The sequence below is a fragment of the Lepidochelys kempii genome, chromosome 13, assembly GCF_965140285.1.
Source record: "Lepidochelys kempii isolate rLepKem1 chromosome 13, rLepKem1.hap1, whole genome shotgun sequence".
Taxonomy (NCBI): domain Eukaryota; kingdom Metazoa; phylum Chordata; order Testudines; family Cheloniidae; genus Lepidochelys; species Lepidochelys kempii.
Window position 1 is genome coordinate 24225650 of NC_136392.1, and position 22769 is coordinate 24248418.

The 22769-nt window shown below is 43.1% G+C and overlaps 1 protein-coding gene across 2 annotated transcripts in view; it reads left to right on the forward strand.

The window, feature by feature from the left end:
• The window catches only part of PTPRT (protein tyrosine phosphatase receptor type T), a 734569-nt gene that overhangs the window by 669188 nt on the left and 42612 nt on the right, over positions 1 to 22769 (forward strand). For both annotated transcript variants that reach the window (XM_073309805.2, XM_073309804.2), the window contains 3 exons: positions 1474 to 1551; positions 1763 to 1798; positions 14210 to 14397. In XM_073309805.2, the coding sequence (XP_073165906.1) occupies positions 1474 to 1551; positions 1763 to 1798; positions 14210 to 14397 (302 nt within the window). The remainder of the gene's footprint in view (positions 1 to 1473; positions 1552 to 1762; positions 1799 to 14209; positions 14398 to 22769) is intronic.

The following is a 22769-nucleotide window of genomic DNA, read 5'->3' on the forward strand; positions in this document are numbered from 1 at the left end:
TCCTAAAGGCGGCTGGTGAAGAACTTCAGGAGACCAATCTGTGAGACAATTCACTTACTCCCCATTATGTCAGCTGGTATGTTATAAGCTGCAGATGTTGATGAACAACACAGCAACAGAAAAGTGTTATGTTGAGAGAACTGCAGGTGCTTTCACGGGTGATGTAATCTGTTTAGTAGGCAATTCTGCAGACTTCATGAAATTCCACTTGAAATTCTCTAGACTAGTGAATACTTATATTCACCCCATGGAAAAATTTTGATCACTATTCATAAATTTGTCAGTAATGTTTACTCTAGAGATGTAGAAATTGCATCTGAAATTTACTTTGATGCATATTGAATTATATCTACTTTTATTGTATTATGGAATAGTTATTTCTGTTTAATCTATTGGCATCTTTTTGATGTACTGAGATTTTGTGTTTGTTTGTTTCCCTTCACAGTGAAAATGAGGTCATTATTTGTCACTATAGGAATAAATGACAAAGGATTACAAAAAAATGCCCTTAGAAATGATTTGTTGCCATAAATATTCACATTAAAGATGACCCATTTATAAGCCAGCACCATAAATTGACTATCTAAAAAGTGAGTGCCCCACATGAATGCTGATCCCTGCCCCTTTCCTTGATCAGTTTTGATTAGCCAGGAAATGATTTGTTGATTCTTGCCCAGAGAAACTAGTCCCTTGAGTGGGAGAAGATAAGCGCCCCTTGTCGTATCCAAGGAGCCCATCCTCCAGCTGCAGCTAACACCATTTGTGTGCTATTAGATCTACAGCAGGCATGTGTGATACAGTTACCATGCTTGCTGGGCTTATTAGTCCCAAAAGCACATACTCTGTAAGATGCACACTTAGGATAGCTGCCTCTTTTGTCACCAATCTGAGGTGCCACTTTAGGGATCTGATGCTAAACCAGCAGCCCCTAGCTTTCCTGTCCTGTTCTACTCCTGGAGAGAGTTCATCTCCTTCCAAAATGTCTCATGTAAAAACTACCCATCCCTCCATTCTTCTACAGAAAGATTGCCTTCAAATTGTGTCTTCCTGTCTTAGCTGATAAGTGAATGTCTATATCACATTTAGTGAGCAGGCTTATTTTACTACTGGTAGTCCACTCAGCTTTGAGTGGCTTGTATTTCTGGGAGTTGTTTTTAGGAATCCATCTCTTTGAGACAAAAACACAAATTTAGTTCTTGTGTAACAACAAATACAACTCCTATTCAAAAAATAGAATAGTACTCTACAGTGTTCCCAAATATTATGTTACAATAGCAGTACTTCAATGTTTGGGGCCTATAGTAGTATAGTAGTGAAATAAAGTTAATATGCATGCTCAGATGGACAATTTATTTAATTTTGATAAGCCCTGTGTATTCAATATTGCCATGTTCTTTGAGGAACTTTCTCCCTGTTCTCTCTCTCTAAATATATATGTTTCTAAAGTCTTTTCCTTGTGTCTTTCCTACCTAGCATCATCCTCTCCTTGTTCATTTTCTGTCCAAAGCAAAACCCTTCAGAGCAAATCTTTGTTGAATTCCTACTACTCAGGTACTACTGCCAGATTTTATTTATTTTTTTTTTTTTAGTTTTCTTTGTTTTGTTTTGTTTTACATTTCCTGATATGACATATAGACTGAGCCTTCTGAATGTTGGATACGGCTAACCTTGTTTTCATTTTTTTAAATTTGTTTTCCTCGTTGATCTTCTGTTGATTTCCATTGATCCGTGTCGTGTGGGTGACCGGAATTCCATCTCAAAGTATCATCAGACACTGTTCCGTCGGCTGCACTGCTAGGTAAGAAGACAGGTATAGTGCACTGTATTCCAGTGGAGGGAAAACATTTATTGCATCTGAAAGTGACTCTAAGGGACACAATCAAATGGTTTAAGCTTCAATATTACAACCTTCCTTTGGATTGACCACCACTTTGTTATTGAGGAAACTGAAGCAACTCTAAGGTTAAGTGTAGTCCTACAACCAAATCAGAAATGTGACTTCCCCTTAGAGCTGCTGTTTGCTGTTATGCTGGAATAACGTGTTGTGGATTCTTAAATAAAACGTAGGCCAAAATAATTATGTATTTCAGTTCCATTCAAAATGCACACAAAAATAAAAATTAGTGAAATCTTGGAAAGTGGACAAAATAGATCAGGAAAAAAAATTACACTATCTTCCTTATTAAAAGGAAAATAAGGCAAAATTTGAGAACCTGAGGGGTGTCAGGTTCCTCTTTCATGTGTACTGTGTGACGTGATGGGCCAAATTTCCATCCATTCTCCAATTTTGGAAACCATTTTAACTCATGTAAGTGATTGTGCCTACAAAGCTGACACACACATGCTTTGTATGTGAAGAGCAGATCTGAGATCCCCAGCTCATGTGCGTAAATGAGTGTTTGCATATTCAGAATTGGTTGGAGCCTGCTTCTTTGGATGCAATCAGTTATGAGAGCAACAAGTTCCATGCAGAAATCAGAGGCTGAGCTTGGGAAAGGGAGACTTTCATACTGAGTACATTGAGAACTGTAAAAGCAAAGAAAAAAATGTCTCCACTTGTAGTACATAGCCCTACTCTATCTGTCATGCACAAAACTCCCATTGATCAGCACTTGGATACCATGGTACTAGGTGCTATACATAAACCTGAAGAAGACAGAGATTAATGTCAATGGGAATTTGGTACAGAGTGAGTACTGAATATGCAGTAGAAAGTGCAGATCACAGAGGAGAATTTTGCCTGAGTTAAGAGAGTTTGCACTGAGTTAAAGCCAAGGGAAAATGCATAATGGTAACTTTATTTTATGAAAGGAGACTCTCTAGGCCAACGTTTTCAAAATTGGATGTTAGATATTACCCTTCAAATCCCTGTTTCAGCACCCGAATGAAAGTGACCTTGTAAATGTCAGAGTAGTTGAGTGTGCCATGACTCCCTTTGACTTTAATAGAAATCATCAGTGCTCAGCGCCTGTGAAAATCAAGCCACTTTTATTTGGGTACCTAAATACCAATCTAAGTAGTCTAGCTTCAGGTATCCAACTGTGAAACTTTTATTCTTTAGAGTTTTAAAAAGAATATGCTGCTCCATCAAATTAACAAAGAGACAGCAGAATGGGCAGAAGAAACTTTTAAGCTGGCGAAAGGAGAAAGAGCTATTCAGAAACGTATTACAGGTGTACCCTTGAATACAAGAGTAATAATAGCTTACCAGTTTTGGATCTCCCTTGAGGACGCCTGTGCTTACCGTCTGTGGAATTTGAAAAAAGGCAATTCCCCTGCTATGAATCAGAAAACAGATATGGGGAAGATCAGAATCTACCCAGTGGTATTTATCAGACCTGTCATTTTGGATTATCTGCAGTAACTTTTCCCTTCCAGACACAGTAATCTACTTCAGCTGCCTTAAACATTACCCTGAGCAGGTAGCAGCCCAGTAATTAGACCAGGAAAAAATTACATGCAAGTACATGAGTGCACTGTATTACAAAGTAACAGCAAAGGAACAGAGTTAGGCTGGAAGAGACTGTTGCAGAACGTAAATTTATCATGCTATCTGTTGCAATACTGACTTTGGGAAGAGAGGGTTCTTTTTTCAGGGAGAGAATGTGTCCATTTTCCAGTTGGGTTGTATTTCATAGTTTCCCAAAGACAAAATGTTGTCTAAGAGAAATCTAAATGTAGATTCATATCACAGACGTGGTCCCTACACAATGTAATTACTGCGGTATATTGGGCAGGTGCTGTCCACCCTCAGCTCTGCACTTAGTATCTGTCAAAACAGAGGCCCCTATTTCGCTGGAGCTTTTTTCACACCTGTATTCTGGGTAGTGAGCACAGTGGTCTTGTTAGGACAGCTAAATCGCTGTGCAAACTGCACACTTCTTGATCCAAGCTTCCTACAGTGGAAAAAAAAGGCTTTAAAAATCCCAACGTTTAGAGAAAAGCAGTAATAATTATTAAGAATCAAATTGTTCTTGTATTTTACATCTTCAACCCACTTTAAAATTCTTAACTAGCTAATGTTTACAGCCCACCGACATGGTGGATATGGATTACCATTTCCATTTTACAGATGGGAAACTGAGGCACAAAGGTTAAAGCCATGATTTTCAGAGATGCTGTGGACCCACAGTTCCATCTGAAATTAAGAGCCACAGGTACTTAACCCCTCTGAAAAGAAGGCCTTTAGCAACTTGCTCAAGGCTGCCTGGTGAGTTGCGGACAAAACCAGAATCACAACTCAGGAGTAGTTCTTCAAGTATGTGTCAGTGTGTATGTGCCCCAGCCACATGAGACCAGATATTTTTGAATAGCAGTGTCAGGTCTATGCATGCACCCAGTGCTTCCTCATGCTCCTCTATGAGGGCACAAAGGGTGGGGTGACCATGACCCTCTCACAGTTCCCTTTTACTGCCCATGGCAGCAAGAAGGAAGCTAGTGAGTATCCAGTTTGCTGTATGATTGCTTTGGCTAAATTTCCCAAAAGCTTATTCCACTCCTCTAAGATACCTCTGAACTATCTTCATTCATTTATTCTTCCTACCCAGGTCTGTTCTAATGTTTGTCAAACTAAAAACTGCTTGCAAACCACCCTTATAGCTCCCCCTGTACAGGTTGTTAGAATGGTACACTCAAACCCTACAGACTTTAAGCCTTCGCCATCCTGTGATGAGCTAACAGCACTGAAAGAGAGGCACAGCTGATGCCTATTCGTCTTGGGAGAATCTCACATTCCAAGCAGTTGTTCGATCTGCCTCTTCTTGTCTGCAAGAACCTGCAACTTGAGGGATGCGAGGCTGTACCTACATCTTCTGAAGCAGTGTGTGCGAATGGCATTGGAGCCAGGAGATTTGAGCTCAAAGACACGTCTGACAATCAAGCCCACACATTGCAGCATTCTATCTAGCAGGCAGGTGACTCCGAAGACATCTGTAGAGAAAGAAGCACAGAAGTCATCATCACCCCCCAATTTGACATCTCGCATGTTGGATGCAGTAGACTGAAAAGGGCTACCCAGAGGAGTGGGGGAGGGGCTCGAGAAGGAACTTGGTCTCCTCTCATAAAGAAAGACTCTGGGAGACAAGCCAAATAAGTCTCACCGCATCAAAGATGAGCAGAAGGGAGCAGACTGCACCACAGAAGACTTCACCGGTGACAGCATCAATGCCAGCATCATCTCTTGGCACTGACATATGCATTAGAAACAACACAGTCCTTGGCACTGATAGCACCTTACCAGACCACACCACCTATGGAAGAGGTGTATTCCTTATACCCATCCCCAGGACACACCTTTTTCCATCCTGAAGGAGAAAACCATTGCCACTGAGGTCTACGAGTTGTGCCACTGAGAGACCAGGGGATCTCTACAAACCTCAACAGCCAGCGCACCAAGATTGGCTCTGGTTCGGCCAGCAACCCACCAGCCCTACATATGCATACAGAATGCCACCATGCCCCTAGTGATAGGGCTCACTCTCTCAGAGATAATCCCTGCCTTCACAAAAGAGGAGTAGGGGTCCCCCTCTCCTGAGGTTTCTGTAGTTGTCAGAGGCCACAGAGGAACAAGATCCGGACACTGAATGACTCCACTCGCTGCCTAAACACCTCTCATTATCATCACTGCAGGATGAAGCAATAGCCTCGGTAATGATAGTGGCACTGGACAATTTCAAGGCTTTTCAGAAGTTTCTGGTGCAGATCACGGACACGTTGGAGACAGAGATTTTGATCATCTCTGAGAAGTCTCATAAAGTATTTGACATTTTGTTGGCTGCTGGTTGTGCCAGAATTGCCCTCCTTATAAATGAGTCATCCTAGACCCAGCAAGAACCTCTTGACAAATGCCAGATGCTATTCCAGCAATAGCTAAATGTGCCAGAAACTGGTACCAGGAACCCCCCCAGTTGTGATTATTTTGACTCCCACCCCAACCCTGACAACCTGGTGGCCTCAGCTGCTCAGCAGAAGTCAAGATCCACCAAAAACATGCTGAAGGACAAAGATCCCAAATGCTACAATCCATCTGGAAGAAAGGCCTACTCATCAGCCTTGTTCCAATTGAGAGTGGCCAGCTGTCAGTCATTGCTGGCCAAATATGACTTTTTGACATGGGATAGGGTGACACCCTTCTTGGCCAAACACCTTCACAAAAACAGAGAAGCTGAAACACAATATAAAAGAAGACCAGCTCAGAGCCATCTACAGGAAGAGATGGAGGCCTCTGACACTGAGACCAAGTCTGTGACCACTGTAGTAGCCATTTGTAGAGTGTCATGGTGCCAAGCTTCAGGTATCCCTCATAAGGTACGAGCCAGGATTAAAAACTTGCCCTTTGAGGGGTCAGAGCAGTTAAATGAATGCACTGGTAGGCCCTACATGCATGGAAATATTCCAAAGCAGCCCAGTGCTTTCTGGGGATCTACATTCCTCCACCCTATCAAAGGGCATACCATCCTCAGACATTGTGTCATCAGAGACCACACACCACAGGGTACCATGGACAAATGGAGGTACATGGCCAGGAAATGCCCTGGGTAAAATAAAGGGCATCAAGCCTCCTCCACCTTCTGGGATGACCTGTCAGCAAATTTGATGGGATAGTGGAAAGCTGTATAGAAACCTTTCCACAGAGCCATACCTTGGGAAGCCGCCTCATGCCATACCACCGGGCATTGTCTGTTATAACATTAGAATGATGGCTTCCCACTGAATGTAATGAAAGGGGTCTCAATCTCTTCCCCAACAATGACACTGGTCACAGACACATCAGGGGCAGGGTGGAGCCGCTTCCAAATGCAAGGTTTGTGATCTCAGGACAATCTATAATTGCATATGAACATCTCAGTACTGAGAGCCATCAAACTGGCTTGCATGGCATTCCTACCCATCTTTTAAAATGCCACAATGCAGATCCTGATGGTCAACGCATCAGCAAAACACTGTGTAGGCAAGCAGGAAGGCACTCAATCATCTCTCTGCCTGGAGGCAATCAATTTCTGGGAATGGCGCCATCAGCATGGAGTCATTCCAATAACTCTGCACCTACCAGAGGCCAGCAATTACCCGATAGACTTCCTAAGCAGGAATGTGATAACCAGCCACAAGTGGTCATTGTGGAAATCCATTCTAGAACTGATATTCTGCTGGAGGGGAACTCCCACCGTAGATCTGTTCTCCAGGTTGGACAATGCCAGTGCAAGGACTTCTGTTCCAGGGAAGGTGTGAATCCCACCTCCCTTCTGGACACCTTTGTGCTTTGTTGGTCTTGAGGACTACTCTGTGCCTTCTAAGCAATCCCCCTGAGCCCCATGATCATATCCAACATTAGACAGGACAAAGCTATAGTCAGTACGATAGCCTCTTTATAGCAGAGGCAATTTTGGCTGTTGGATCTCCCACAGGTATCCCGCCTGTTCTTGATATACCTTCCCACCTGTCCAGGCATGCTCTCACAAAACCAGGGTCAAATATTGCACCGGGACCCTCAGTTGTTGCATCTAACAGCCCGGATATTTACTATGCACAAGCCCAACAGAGATTGATCCCTACAAGTCTATTAGATCGTTCAATAGGATTGGAAACCCTCCACCAGGAAGACTTACTCCTTGAAGTGGAAAAAAAAATCCATATGGGAAATAAAAAATATTGTGAACCCAGTTGAGATCGCAATACCAAAGATACTGGATAACATGCTGCTCCTGAAGCAGGAGGGTTAGCCTTAAGGTCCATCTGGCAGTAATATCTGCATGCCATGCTCCAATGTGGTCACATACGGCCTTTTTACACCTCGCAGTATCAAGATTATTCAAGGGCTTTCTGCGTACTTCCCCTTCAGCCAGAGACCCTACTCCCATATGGGACCTTAATGTCGTTCTCCTCTTGCTTAAGGAGCCTTCATTGAAAGCGTTGGTGGAATGCTTGTGTTATAATCTCACCATCAAGATGGTCTTTCCCATAGTCATCATGAAGAGTCAAGAAAACTACAAGCTCGCATGGTTGAATCATCAGATACATCCTTCCACAGGGACAAAGTGGTGATGAAACCACACGCTAAATTCATCCCTAAAGTGGTCTCAGAATTCCACCTGAACCAGTCTGTCACCTTAGTAGTCTTCTTTCTGAAGGCCCATATGTTACCAAAAGAAACAAAACTTTGTACTCTGAATGTTGTCCAGGGCCCTGGTTTATTACATCACCAGGACCAAACCTTTCAGATTTTCTCCCTACCTCTTCATGGCCATTTCTGACATCAAAAGGCCAGTCTGTCTCATCCCAGAGAATCTCAGTGGGTTACACAATTCATTTCCACCTGCTATAAATTGGCTGGCAAACCTCCAAATATTAAGGCACGCTCTAATAGGCTTCAGGAAATGTCTTTGGACTGCTTCGGATTTATACCCATCTCTAAGATTGGTAAGGCAGCCACATGGAGCAATCCACTGAGCTTTGTGAATCTCTGTGCACTTGACATGGATGCCAAGTTTGGAAGAGCAGTACTTCAATCTCCATTCGACTGATATAGCTGAATCTCCTCACTCCCACCTTCTGGGGACGATACTGTTTGCCAGTCACCTAGAGTGGGATCCATACTCAAAGTATGGTTACTTATCCTACAGTAACTTTGGTTCTTTGGGAAGTTATAGTCAGTGAGGATCCCACAACCTGCCCTCCATCCCCACTGTTTGGGCTTTGAGTTTCAAGGGAACTGAAGGAGAGTCATGCCTGTCCTACCCTTCATGCCCTTGTCTGGGAGCTAAAAGAGGACAGGACACATGTGTGGCCCGAATGGACACTGTTACTCAAAAAAAAAAACAAAAAAAAACCAACAACAACAGTGATGCATGCCTACCTGGAGTGAGATCCACACTGATGACACCATCTCAAAGAACTACACTTATTGTAGGATAAGTAATCGTATTTTCCTGACTTCCCAATCCCATTCTCCAGACACTGGACAAAGCTGCATCTGCAAAATAGTTTGATGGTAAAACTGGTTTATGTAAAAATATGGGAGAAACAGCATCAGCCACCCCAGAAACCAATATCCATCACACGGTGCTACCTGCAGCTTGGCATATTTGTTCCCATCTGTTATGCCTTCTGCTAATAAAAGTGCAGTGTTTGTAATACTAGATGACTCACCAGACTCAGCTGTGACATGATCTGTTGATAGAAAGACACAGGGGATGCTTTTTTTTTTTTTTTTTTGGCTTCCATCCCACCCTTTGCTTGATTAATGCTTTTGTAATGCATTTCTTTAGCTGCTTAACTTTCTGGTATGAAACATCCCTGGATTCAGACACTATGCTTGCAAGTGTCTGTGCTGGGAAAATTAATACTTAGTTGAAAGCAAGAGAGGCGGGAGAGGTCTGCGTCCTGGCAGTTTCGTTGTGGCCCAGCTTGGACCATGAAGGTGCAGCCCTGATCAGGGCTGGTTTAGAACTATATTGCTTCAGGGACTATTTTGAGAGGCATTATGCATTGCTGCTATCTTCCAGCCTTCCGCAGTGGATGGAGGTGGAGGAGACTCTTCAAAGGGTGCAGCATGTTGTTCCCGTTGCACCTAGCTAGCTGCCATTCCTACTATGTAGAATGAACATTGGCCATGGCTCCAATTCCCCCCACTCTTGTCCACACTGCACCCACCCAAGAGGGTGCTAGCCCGAAGCAAGCGCAGCCCTCAGGGGAACACAGGAACTTTAACTCTGTCTCAGCCCTGCACAGGAGGAACAAGACAGTGGAAGGTTCCTTGCACCCTTCCTTTCTTCTGTGCACTTATGCAGAAACCACACACAATCTGTCCTGTATTTACACACCGAGAGAAATTTGCCTTAGATTTATCCATTTTTTAGTTGGTGCTGTGCAATTACACACATGCAGTGCATCTGCCCTGGGTTTATCTACAGTATATCTCTGAGCATTTTAAAGGTGAAGATTATGATATTGTTTCATTAGTGAGCTGCATCGTCATTGACTTCTTAATATGAAGCAGTTAGAGGTTTAAAAATTGGTGGCTCACATACTCTTTGTGGCCTCACAGGGCATGCCAGCCCCAAGGCAATGGTGGGTGCTGCCTCTGCAGCTGCCCAATTTGCTCAATGTCACTTGCCATGGAATAAGCAGCTGTGAAATAACCTGAATTAGGCAGATGAAGGTTGTTTGATGAATCTCTCTGATGACATTCCTGGGAGACTGACTGACTCGATGGCCGCATGCAGTCAATGCAGAAGATTTCCTGCTTCAGTCTTCCATGGCTGATGAGGCATTTCAAGGCGGGGGCAAAGTTGTCCTTGGAAATATCGGACAGTTGGGCATGGGGAGATGCAGGTGTGTATGGTATTCTGAGGTTCTCAGTGCAATCTACTAACTAGCTGAACTAATTAATTAAACTGCTTAACACCCTAAGCTAGGTGTGTTTAGCCTCGTTTTACACATGAGGCACAGAAAGACTGACTTGGTCAGGGCCATGCAGTTAATCAGTGGCAGAGCTGGGGCGTGAACTGAAGAGTCCCAGGTCCAAGTCCACTGTAGCAGTACATTCTCCCTCCTTATTTAAGCATGTATCCCATTTGTTAGTGAAGCTGGGAAAGGAAATACACACAAACTTCTGTCAAGGTTAGTATATGCAGTATTAAATGTTTGCCAGAATGTGGCAGTGGTGTTTTTAAGACGAAGGGGAATTGATTTTCTCCAGCCTTGTTTTTTACCCATCATGAGCCAGCATGGCTAACACATGAGCTGCTGCTTATTGTCTTTCCCACAAAAGAAAGAAGAATGAAGGATGCACTCTCCACACTGCCTCTAACATGGCTAGGAAATCAAACCATGCTTCCAGTTGGCTTGTCTCTAATTAACGTGCCCAGTTTGGCTAAATCAATATCATCAGTCAAATGATAATCTTTACTTATGTTTGTCATAGCACCGTGCATATAGCATATCACCTTTGAGTTGGGTATTTTTCATATAATAAACCCTATGCACATAAAATAGTGAGCTAATTTTACTAAGTGCCACTGTATCACTAGCATAATGGAGAGAGATATTAGCCATGTCACACCCGTCCTTAAGAGATGTCAAGTAATTGACAACCCTAACTCTAGTAGACAGAGATTGGATATGTGTGTAATTAAATCCGTCACAAACACCACTCAAAATATAATTTATTTTGTGCAAAGGAAGTCTTATCGTGTTACACACTTGCCAACATTAAGAGAAAAAGTATAAACAGAGATGATTACATTTATGTAGCCTGTCATTTCAGAAGCAGAAAGAGCTGGTGGATATTAAAGGAAAAGATTCTAAACAAACTTCTCTGTGTATTCAGGACACACATCAGTGCAGTAGGGCTGGAGTCATTTGAAGCTTAGTTAGGTTTTCTTGTCCGCAGACACCATCAGTGTGTATGTTCTTCCTGTGTGTGTTATCTCACAGTAACAAAACTAAGTTTGTGAACCAAGATAACATTAAAAAAAAGAGGAATCTGAGGTTTCTATGGTATAAACTGTTCTGGGTGGACAGGGCTTCTGCCTGTAGCCCTACTGGAATACTTGTCCAGGGATTTGCTCATAGTGAGCAGCTTGTAGGACTGGGGAGCTAATTTTTCAGGTGCTTCCTATAACGTACCTGACATTTGCCAAAGAATTTACCAGTTGTCATGAGGATGACAATTATTTATGTATTTTATTTGTTTAGTTATATAGCAACAAAAGTATGCTACAGTAAGTGTTTTAGTAGCAATCAGGCAATTATTTCCTGCCTTTGGGATTACTCCTCAGACACTGGAAGATACTTTTATCTTGCGTTTCATTGGTAGAGGGATTTTCATCACATAATATCCTGTTGCAATAACTTTGGTTTGAACCACATAGAGCTGGAACTCACTGATACTCCAGCTCACATCGGGAAGTTATACTATGTTACTCCCAGTGCAATACGTTTTATTTCTGCAACCTGCAGGAAAAGGAAAGCCTGTCTATAGTGCGCTTCAAAGACCCTTTTCGTTGATTGCCCTCGTTAGAGGTGAGAGTTTGCTGCTGCCTCTCCTCCATTCCAGGGCATATTGAATTGTTCATAAAATTGCTGCAAACAGCGCATCTTGAGAGATGGTGTAGTGCCTTGCTTGAGTGCTTCATTAACCGTGCTTAGGCTCAGATTCAAGGGGTGATGAGACAGAGTGGGAACCATATGTTTCATAAGGCATTATTAGCAGAACATCTGAACATTCGGCTCACCTCATACACAGCAATTCATGTACGTGAAGAAGATTCAAGTTCTTTTTTTTCCCCCGTGGTACAAAACAAAATGTCTGTGGATGCAGCCATGGACCATTCTGAGTTCACACAAATAACCAGGTCAGCTTCTCCTCCCAGTGGTGGACATGGAATCCACTCAAAGTACTGCAGGCACAGAAAATCCAAGTTAGTCCATCGTTACCTCAGTTAGTTCCCACAGCTTGTTCTGAGTGAGCATGGAAAGCTCATCATTGCCTGATGCTAGGAGTATATTGAAGTGCACTAGGGAACTTTCTGTGTCCAGTAGCAGGATCCCCATGGCTAGTTAGTGCATGGTGCTCTGGTATGCTGTAGATTTACAGCCCTACTTGTTGCCCACTAACTCTCCAGCTAGACAAGCCATTAGGAAATGCATTTCAGTTGGGACAAACACATAAAAACCTTGTAATGTAGTTGTCCACATCACAGAAACCTCTAGTTTAAGATTTCAGCACATTGGTGGCCCAGTGTGGAGGAGGTGATTTAAAAGAGAAGTGGGTAAAAATTATTAATAGAACTGCACATTAGTTTTAAGACTGCCTCTCAAAGAGGGACATCATAATGTTTTCTAATTGGGGCTGATAAAAATGTAGCATTACTTGTTGGTTCCTCAGAGAAGCCAGTTGTGAAATTGGGTTTGTATTAAACCTCATAATGGAAAATTAAGCATAGTATGTCTGTTGGAAATGGCCTGACATAAAAATAGTCTCCTCTCCATTATGGGAGGTTAATAGGGAATAGGTAAGGAAAGCTGCATTGAGGAAACAAAGCCAACTAGGAGAATTAATAAGCCTTGAAATTCCCTCTGTTCAGAGTTCTCACATTGTAATTAGTAACAGTATTAGAATTATTATACAAATGCTTAGATGTTACTCTTCCTTAAATTCCACATTTATTAATGTTATATGTGTTGGTGGTTTTGCTAAAGCCAAATTCATATTTATTTTTGTGTGTCGCATGCATGTTGCTTTATTGAAGAGCCCGAGGAGATCCCTAACGAAGTGCCAAGACAAAGACTCACTTGAGCAAATGCCTGAATTCAGTTGGCTCATTTGGAAAGATACAAGACCTAGCAACTAAATGTTGCATCTAAGCAGAGCTTCTGTGGTTAAATAGAAGAATTCTGGTTGGTGACCATGTGTTGATAGAAGTGCTTTCTGTTGTATTGTCTATTAGGAGTATTGTGCCATACAGTTAGGGTTCTGCCTGAATATATGAAGCTATAGTCTTCATTCACCTAGTGCTGGAGATGTTTTCTCAATCCATTTCTTTTGAAAAGGTACATTTTTTCTGATATTTAGTTTTCTGAAATATAAGTGCAAGGTACCCATATTTCTGTGCAGTTTTGTTGTTCCTTCAGATGACATTACATTTCTTAAACTGAAATATATATGTTAGGCCTAAACTTTACGTCATAAGTGACTAACAATTTGGGGTTCCCAAATTTCTGGGTGCCCCACTTGAGATGCTGAGTACTCAGTCTCTGAAAATCAGGCCTCTTTAAGCTATCTAAGATTGAGAACCCAAAAATCACTAGTCACTTTTGAAAACCTTGTTCTTTCCTATGTGCAGGGCAGTCATGCTTTGTGAACAGAAGTATATCATTCCAGTGGAGTTGCCATGCAGATTTCATGATTTTGTAAGAGGGATTATTTCTTGAGATATGCCATTTACTTCTGTCACTCTTGTGCCTGTTTGGCTATCCACCTCTGTTCCTGTCTCCTTCTGATTGCCTCACTGACTGATTATACTACAAATATTTGAGTGTGTCTTAATCTTTCTGGATGGCTTTGGGCATGTGTGGTTTTCCACTTGCTTCTGTTCTTTATTTCACCTGTGCTGATCTATGTGGGGTCGGGGGGAACAAACAGCACAGGAATGAGACCGGAAATAATGACTAGGTAAAAGCTTGTTTTGCCTCCCTGTCTTTAAAACAGAGAGCAGCCATGTGGAGATGACCCAGCCAACTCTGACCATCCAGACCCATCCGTACAGGAGCTGTGAGCCAGTGGAAATGTCCTATCCCAGGGGGCAGTTCCAGCCAGCCATCCGAGTGGCCGACTTGCTACAGCATATCACCCAGATGAAACGAGGACAGGGCTATGGATTTAAAGAGGAGTATGAGGTGAGAGGAACATTTGTTCACATAAGTAAATAGAGAAGTTGCAGCAACTCTCAAGTCAGGATGGAGGCTCAGGAGTAGAGAATTATCATTTTAAGAGGCTTTTTTTGTCAGTTGAATTAACTGTAATCATTTTCCCCTTCTTGTGTTTCTGTGGCTAGGATTATAACCATATTCCTTTCCCTTCTGTAGTGGCTCCAAGCCCACTTCTCCTGTAGTGACAGTGATTACTGGGGGCTATCTGCTTCCTAGGTCCATATAACAGGATTATAGCATGGTAAGAGGAGATGGAGACCATTGACAAGACCATTGGGTCCATTCCTTTGCGAGTGTGGATTATAATTTAGAGTCCAAGGCTACCCTTTCCCCAGAAAAGCGTGCATAGCCGAGACCGAGCCGGTGAAACAGGGAAAGAATCAGAGCTCCCTTCTCCTGTCACCATTGGTGGAGTATAACTAAAGTAATGCAAGCCAAGACTGCGTAAGCAAAGTAAGCTTTTTCTTTGGATTTCTACTCCGTTGCAGTCCCAAATGCTTTGTAGCAATTGATCAAATTAAAGTACAAATTCACGGGCTGCACGTGGAACAGTAAACTCAAAGCAAGAGATATCCTTACAGAATTACTGGCTTTTCCATTGCGCTAGAGCCTCTGGCTCAGAATATGTCATGGCTGATCTACTGCTCCTACTGTATATGAAGTGAGAGGTCAGAAGCTAGTTATTAAAAAAGAGGGCAAAAAACCCCAAGGGGTAGTGAGAATTAGAGAACATCAGAGGAAAGGATGGTAGAAAGAAAGATAACAAGAGACCAAGGAGGATATGAAAGAGAACGATGCAGTACCTATATGGTGAGGGGTAGGAATGAGGAAGAGAAGGAACCAGCACAATCAATCAATGAAATTCAGTTCTGGCAAGCTGTAATGGTAATGAGTGAAATAAACTTTGTGGGGTGGCCATAAGGTGATATGTTACAGCTTCTTTAAAATGATTCATAAATAGCAGCAGCTGTGAGAAATGTGCAACTTAATGAAAGCAGTTTATTTTTAAATACTGAGAGTTAGAGTCCATTGGGCATGTCGCACTTGTGCTGGCTTATATTGTTATAAAAAGAGTATGGGAATTACCTTTTTGGGCAAGCCAAGTAGCTCTGTTTTGGTCTGATGACATTATAGACTCATAAGGGTGAACAGAACAGGAGGACTTGTGGCACCTTAGAAACTAGCAAATTTATTTGAGCATAAACTCCTGTTCTTTTTGCAGATACAGACTAATGCAGCTGCTACTCTGAAACTGGTCATAAGGGTGAATGTTTCTAGTTACTATAGGACAGCAGAGAGAAGATAGGGCCCAATAACTAGCATCTCCACTATCCTGCATGCTAGGTTGACCGTTAATTGATGGGTTTTGCTTAATATTGAAACAATGGGGTCCATTTTCTTATAGGTCCAAAGGGGATTTACTCAAGTAACCCCTTGCCCCCAGGAACAGTAATAAACAGTTTCTAGAGTGCACGTGACTCTTCGCACCAGGGTTGGTAATTCTCAAAATAACCTATTAGCATAAAATACATTAATGCAACTCCAGCTCCATGAGATAGGCCTCTCCCCAGAAAGTGCCAGCCCTGTGTATATGTAATGATAACGATATCCTGTAGATTTATATAACCCATTTCACTCCAAGAGATACCACTAGGTTTTCTGCAGGTTCACAAATCACATGCAGAATCCTGCCCTTGATTGAAGGGGCACAACTGCTCTGAAGTCATTTAGATTTGCTTGATTGGATATGAGAGAATAGAACTTGGCTTTCAGTACACAGCACGTAGGAAACGCTTCACCCACTGCCAAAATGCAGCCACAGTCACCACCACCACCACTACAAAGTTAGGGAGGGTGACCATATCCTGTTGAAACTACTAAGGATAATTTCAGATTGACAGAATATATTGTCCTGAATTGGAATTTGGCTGAACAGAAGACTAACAACTTTATTTTGAAAAAAGCACTACAGGATCTTCCATCACAAATGAGCTAGACCTCTGTTTTATGCCTCTTCCACAATATGTTGTGTTTTTATATATTGTATAGTTTAGTACCTGTGTCACCTACATATACATTTGTCCTTTAAAGAGCTGATTTTTTACCTTACTTTGCCAGCGGGTCTCATAAATTACAATCTATTTAGTGATGTGATATCAAATAATTTTACGCTAATGAAACACCTATTTGAGCCAGGATCATCTCTCATCCATGGCAGTCTCTTATCTCTGCAAATTTTCTCCCCATGCTACTGCTGGGAAATTGAATCACAGATTTATCTCAAAAGTACCTCTCTCCCCCATAAGTTTATAATAATGGCAAAGTTTTAAGCCAAGTGCGCAAGCTGAAACGTACATGCCTGTTAGGTGTGCAGAACTCTGTATTGGTGTGTACAAAGCAGGATCTGTGTGTGCCTTTGGTGTTGTGTGAGCACTCGGTTTACACTTTGAATGCAGGGATTTGTCAGCAAACAAGGAGCAGGTGCATTTTTTTGCGCATCTGATATACCTATGGCTCAGTGTTTGACCTGGTCCTTCACGAGTGCTGTTGTTATTTAATAAATCTGTATACATATGAATAAAATGTGACACTAACAACAGGGATTGATAACATTGGTAAAAAAAGACATAATGTGGGCATGGCTTCTTTAAATGTTACTCTTTCAACCTTCAGTACACTTTAGTTCTGACTTGCAGCACCCCAATCGTAGTCTAGGCTTCCTATGAGCAAAGACTGCCAGTGTGGAAGGTGACGTAGACAGATGCCCAAATTCATTTTCACTTCTGATTGAGGACAGGATTGGTACAGCTCCCCAGAAATGAATAACTTACTGTATACCCCTGCTGCACTACTGGGGTATTTTATTTATTTTGGACTTTGTGGCTGGTACCTAAGGCATTTCAGGATGGACTTCTTGCTGCTTATTATTGAGTGTGAAGTCTGGCTTTTATCCCATTCATAAAATCATAGAAGATTAGGGTTGGAAGAGACTTCAGGAGGTCATCTAGTCCAAACCCCTGCGCAAAGCAGGACCAACCCCAACTAAATCATCCCAGCCAGAGCTTTGTCAAGCCAGGCCTCAACAACCTCTAAGGATGGAGATTCCACCACCTCCCTAGGTAACCCATTCCAGTGTTTCACCACCCACCTAGTGAAATAGTTTTTCCTAATATCCAACCTAGACCTCCCCCACTGCAACTTGAGACCATTGCTCCTTGTTCTGTTATCTGCAACCACTGAGAACAGCCTAGCTCCATCCTCTTTGGAAGCCTCTCCCATTCAGGAAGATGAAGACTGCTATCAAATCCCCCCTCACTCTTCTCTTCTGCAGACTAAATAAGCCCAGTTCCCTCAGCCTCTCCTCATAAGTCATGTGCCCCAGCCCCCTAATCATTTTCATTGCCCTCTGCTGGACTCTCTCCAATTTGTTCACAGCCTTTCTGTAGTGGGGGCCCAAAACTGGACGCAGTACTCCAGATGAGGCCTCACCTGTGCCAAATAGAGGGGAATAATCACTTCCCTCGATCTGCTGGCAATGCTCCTACTAATACAGCCCAATATGCCATTAGCCTTCTTGGCAACCAGGGCACACTGTTGACTCATATCCAGTTTCTCATCCACTGTAATCCCCAGGTCCTTTTCTGCAGAACTGCCGCTTAGCCAGTCGGTCCCCAGCCTGTAGCAGTGCATGGAATTTTTCCGTCCTAAGTGCAGGACTCTTCACTTGTCCTTGTTGAACCTCATCAGATTTCTTTTGGCCCGATCCTCCAATTTGTCTAGGTCACTCTGCACCCTATCCCTACCCTCCAGCATATCTACCACTCCCCCCAGTTTAGTGTCATCCATGAACTTGCTGAGGGTGCAATTAATCCCATCATCCAGATCACTGATAAAGATGTTGAACAAAACCGGCCCCAGGACCGACCCCTGGGGCACTCCACTTGTTACCAGATGCCAACTAGACATCGAGCCATTGATCACTACCTGTTGAGCCTGACACTCTAGCCAGCTTTCTATCCACCTTATAGTCCATTCATCCAATCCATACTTTAACTTGCTGGCAAAAATACTGTGGGAGACCTTATCAAAAGCTCTGCTAAAGTCAAGGTATATCACGTCCACCACTTTCCCCATATCCACAGAACCAGTCATCTCATCATAGAAAGCAATCAGATGAATCCATGTTGACTGTTTCTAATCACCTTCCTGTCCTCCAAGTGCTTCAAAATGGATTCCTTTAGGACCTGCTCCATGATTTTTCCAGGGACTGAGGTGATGCTGACTGGTCTGTAGTTCCCCAGATTCTCCTTCTTCCCTTTTTAAAAGATGGGCACTATATTTGCCTTTTTCCAGTAGTCTGGGACCTCCCCCAATCACCACAAGTTTTCAAAGATAATGGCTCTGCAATCACATTAGCCAACTGCTTCAGCACCCTCGGATGCATTGCATCTGGCCTCTTGGACTTGTGTATGTCCAGCTTTTCTAAATAGTCCTTAACCTGTTCTTTCACCGCTGAGAGCTGCTCACCTCCTCCCCATACTGTGCTGCCAGTGCAGCAGTCTGGGACCTGACCTTCTCTGTGAAGACCGAGGAAAAAAAGCATTGAGTACTTCAGCTTTTTCCACATCATCTGTCACTAGGTTGCCTCCCCCATTCAGTGAGGGTCCCACATTTTCCCTGACCTTCTTTTTGTTGCTAACGTACCTGTAGAAACCCTTTTTATTACCCTTCACATGCCTTGCTAGCCACAGCTCCAGTTGTGCTTTGGCCTTCCTGATTACACCCCTGCATGCTCGAGCAATATTTTTATATGCCTCCCTACTCATCTGTCCAAGCTTCCACTTCTTGGAAGCTTCCTTTTTGTGTTTAAGCTCACTGAAGATTTCTCTGTTAAGCCAAGCTGGTCGCCTGCCATATTTGCTATTCTTTTTGCACATCAGGATAGTTTGTTCCTGCTCCTTCAATAAGGCTTCTTTAAAATACAGCCAGCTCTCTTGGACTCCTTTCCCCCCCATATTAGCCTCCCAGTGGATTCTGCCCATCAGTTCCTTGAGGGAGTCAAAGTCTGCTTTTCTGAAGTCCAGGATCCATATTCTGCTGCTCTCCTTTCTTCCTTTTGTCAGGATCCTGAACTCAACCATTTCATGGTCACTGCTGCCCAGGTTGCCATCCCTTACCAATTCTTCCCTGCTTGTGAGCAGCAAGTCGAAAGGAGCATGGCCCCTAGTTGGTTCCTCCAGCACTTGCACCAGGAAGTTGTCCTCAACACTCTCCAAAAACTTCCTGGATTGTCTGTGCACTGCTGTATTGCTGTCCCAGCAGATGTTAGGGTGATTGAAGTCCCCCATTAGAACCAGGGCATGTGATATAGAAACTTCAGTTAGGTGTCCGAAGAATGCCTTGTCTACCTCATCCTACTGGTCTGGTGATCTATAGCAGACGCCCACTACAACATCACCCTTGTTGCTCTCACCTCTAAACTTAACCCAAAGACACTCAACAGGCTTTTCTACAGTTTCATACTGGAACTCTGAGCAATCATACTGCTCTCTTACATATGGTGTAACTCCTCCACCTTTTCTCCCCCGCCTGTGCTTCCTGAACAGTTTATACCCATCCATGACAGTGCTCCAGTCATGTAAGTTACCCAAACAAGTCTCTGTTATTCCAATCACATCATAGTTCCTTGACTGTGCCAGGACTTCCAATTCTTCCTGCTTGTTTCCCAGGCTTCTTGCATTTGTGTACAGGCACCTAAGATAACTAGCCGATGGCCCTACTTTCTCAGTATAAATCAGGAGGCGTCCCCTGTTGCACCCTTCTCCTTGTGTTTCCTCCTGGTATCCCACTTCCCCACTTACCTCCAGGCTTAGGTCTCCATCCCCTGGAGAACCTAGTTTAAAGCCCTCCTCACTAGGTTAGCAAGCCTGACTGCGAAGATGCTTTTCCCTCTCTTCGTTAGGTGGATCCCATCTCTTCCTAGCAATCCTTCTTCCCGGAACAGCATCCCATGGTCGAAGAATCCAAAGCCTTCTTTCCAACACCACCTGCGCATCCACGCATTTTCCTTCACAATCTGATGGTCCCTACCTGGGCCTTTTCCTTCAACAGGGAGGATGGATGAGAACATGACTTGCACCTCAAACTCCTTCATCCTTCTTCCCAGAGCCACGTAGTCTGCAGTGACCCGCTCAAGGTCATTCTTGGCACTCACATGAAGTATCACTGGTGCCCACCTGGAGAAGTAGGAAGGGGTAGCCGTCCAAGGGCTTGATCAGTCTCAGCAGACACTCCATCACATCCTGAATTCTAGCTCCAGGCAAGCAGCACACTTCATGAGTTTCCAGGTCTGGATGGCAGATGGATGACTCTGTGCCCCTCACGAGGGAGTCCCCCACCACCACTCCCCATCTGCTCATCTTGGGAGTAGTGGTCATGGAACCCCCATCCCCAGGACAATGCATCCCATGCCTTCTGGTCGATGGGGTCTCCTTCTTATCCCTTCCCTCAGATGACTCTTCCAAACCATTCTCCACCCTAGTACTTGTGCAGAGAGCCTGATAACTGTTTCTTACCTCTATCTGCATTGGGGTACATGAGTTCTCCTCTTTCTTCTTCTGGAGGTCACATGCCGCAAATTTTCTTCCCCATTCTGCACTGCCCTCTCTGATTCTTCAGCATGCTGTGCCTGACTTCTATCCAGGCACTGACTTCTATCTGTCACAAACACTGACGTCTGTCCAGAAAGTCTTCCTTCTCTCTGATGCAGCGCAGGGTTGATACTTGGGTCTCTAGCCCTTAAACTTCTCTTCCAATATGGAGACCAGCTTGCACTTCATACAGACGAAGTTGCTTCTATCCTCTGGGAGAAAAACAAACATGGCACATCCTGTGCAGCTCACAACAGCTGATCGCTCACTGTCCATATTGTCTTCCTTCTAAGAGCCAAGGCAAACTCTTAGGCAAACTACCTCTGTTGGTGTCCCCTCTGTTTGCCGCTCACTCAGTTTGCATTCCTTACTTCCAGCTACAAATTCCAGGTACATCTGAGGGAATAGAATCCTTTTGTTATCTATAAATTATATAATAAATTACAAATACTGTTTGTCTTCTTACTGGTAGGGATCTTATTTACATTTTACAAAAACTGCTGTATAAAAAGAGCATAGAAAATTAAAGTCCAGATCTTCTGAACACTGAAATTCTACAAATGACTAGAAAGAGCTTACTAAATAAACAAGTGCAGAATATTCACTGTTGAGCATAAAATGAGAAAAAAGTAAAGAACTAGCAACACATAAATAAAACATCTGATTTAAATTTGAACAATTGTTTTGATTTTTTTTAAAACCATGACTTTTATCCACCCTGCTTTAAATAATAATAAAATTATTTTGATTTTCAAACTAGCAGAATGAAAACTAGATACAAGTTTTTTATATTGCATCGGTAAGAGAAATCCTGTCCCATCTCAGTGGTGCAGAAATGCTTGTTATATAAAGAAAACTTCCAGGGTAGAATTTCAGATGTGGTCTCCCTTTTGTGGATGCAGTTTAATTTGTGCCCAGTGTTTTTCAACTTCCATTTCAGCTGTCCACACCTCTACCTGCCTTATTGCTGAACACAAATCCGGTGGTTAGTGATGCAGTTACTCCAATTAGTTCATCTTGCTAATGGAAAAGCATTTGCACAAATGGTACCCTCAAACATGGAATCTGTTCCCCAGGAAAGCTGGAAATATACCCCTTCCATTCAAACCGAGATTGATATCTTAGTATAGTGTAAAATGTCTCAGTGTTCAGTGAGAAGAACAATCATTAGCTTCCTCCTGAATCTTCTGAGGTCGTATCAGTCCTGTGGTTTGTTTCAGTAGAAATCCTCATCAATTTCAATGGGAAGTTTCGTGCTCAAATCAATGGCAGGATTGGGTTATTTTAACATAAGAACAGTCATGACGGGTCAGACCCATGGTCCATCTAGCCCAGTATCCTATCTTCCGACAGTGGCCACTGTCGGTGCTTCAGAGGGAATGAACAGAACAGGTAATCATCAAGTGATCCATCCCCCGTCACCCATTCCCACCTTCTGGCAAACAGAAGCTAGGGACACTTCAGAGCATGGTTTTGCATCCTTGCCCATCCTGGCCACTGGTGGACCTATCCTCCATGAACTTATCCAATTCTTTTTTGAACCCTGTTATAGTCTTGGCCTTCACAACATCTTCTAGCAAAGAGTTCCACAGGTTGACTATGCATTGTATGAAGAAATACTTCCTTCTGTTTGTTTTAAACCTGCTGCCTATTAATTTCATTTGGTGACCCATAGTCCTTGTGTGATAT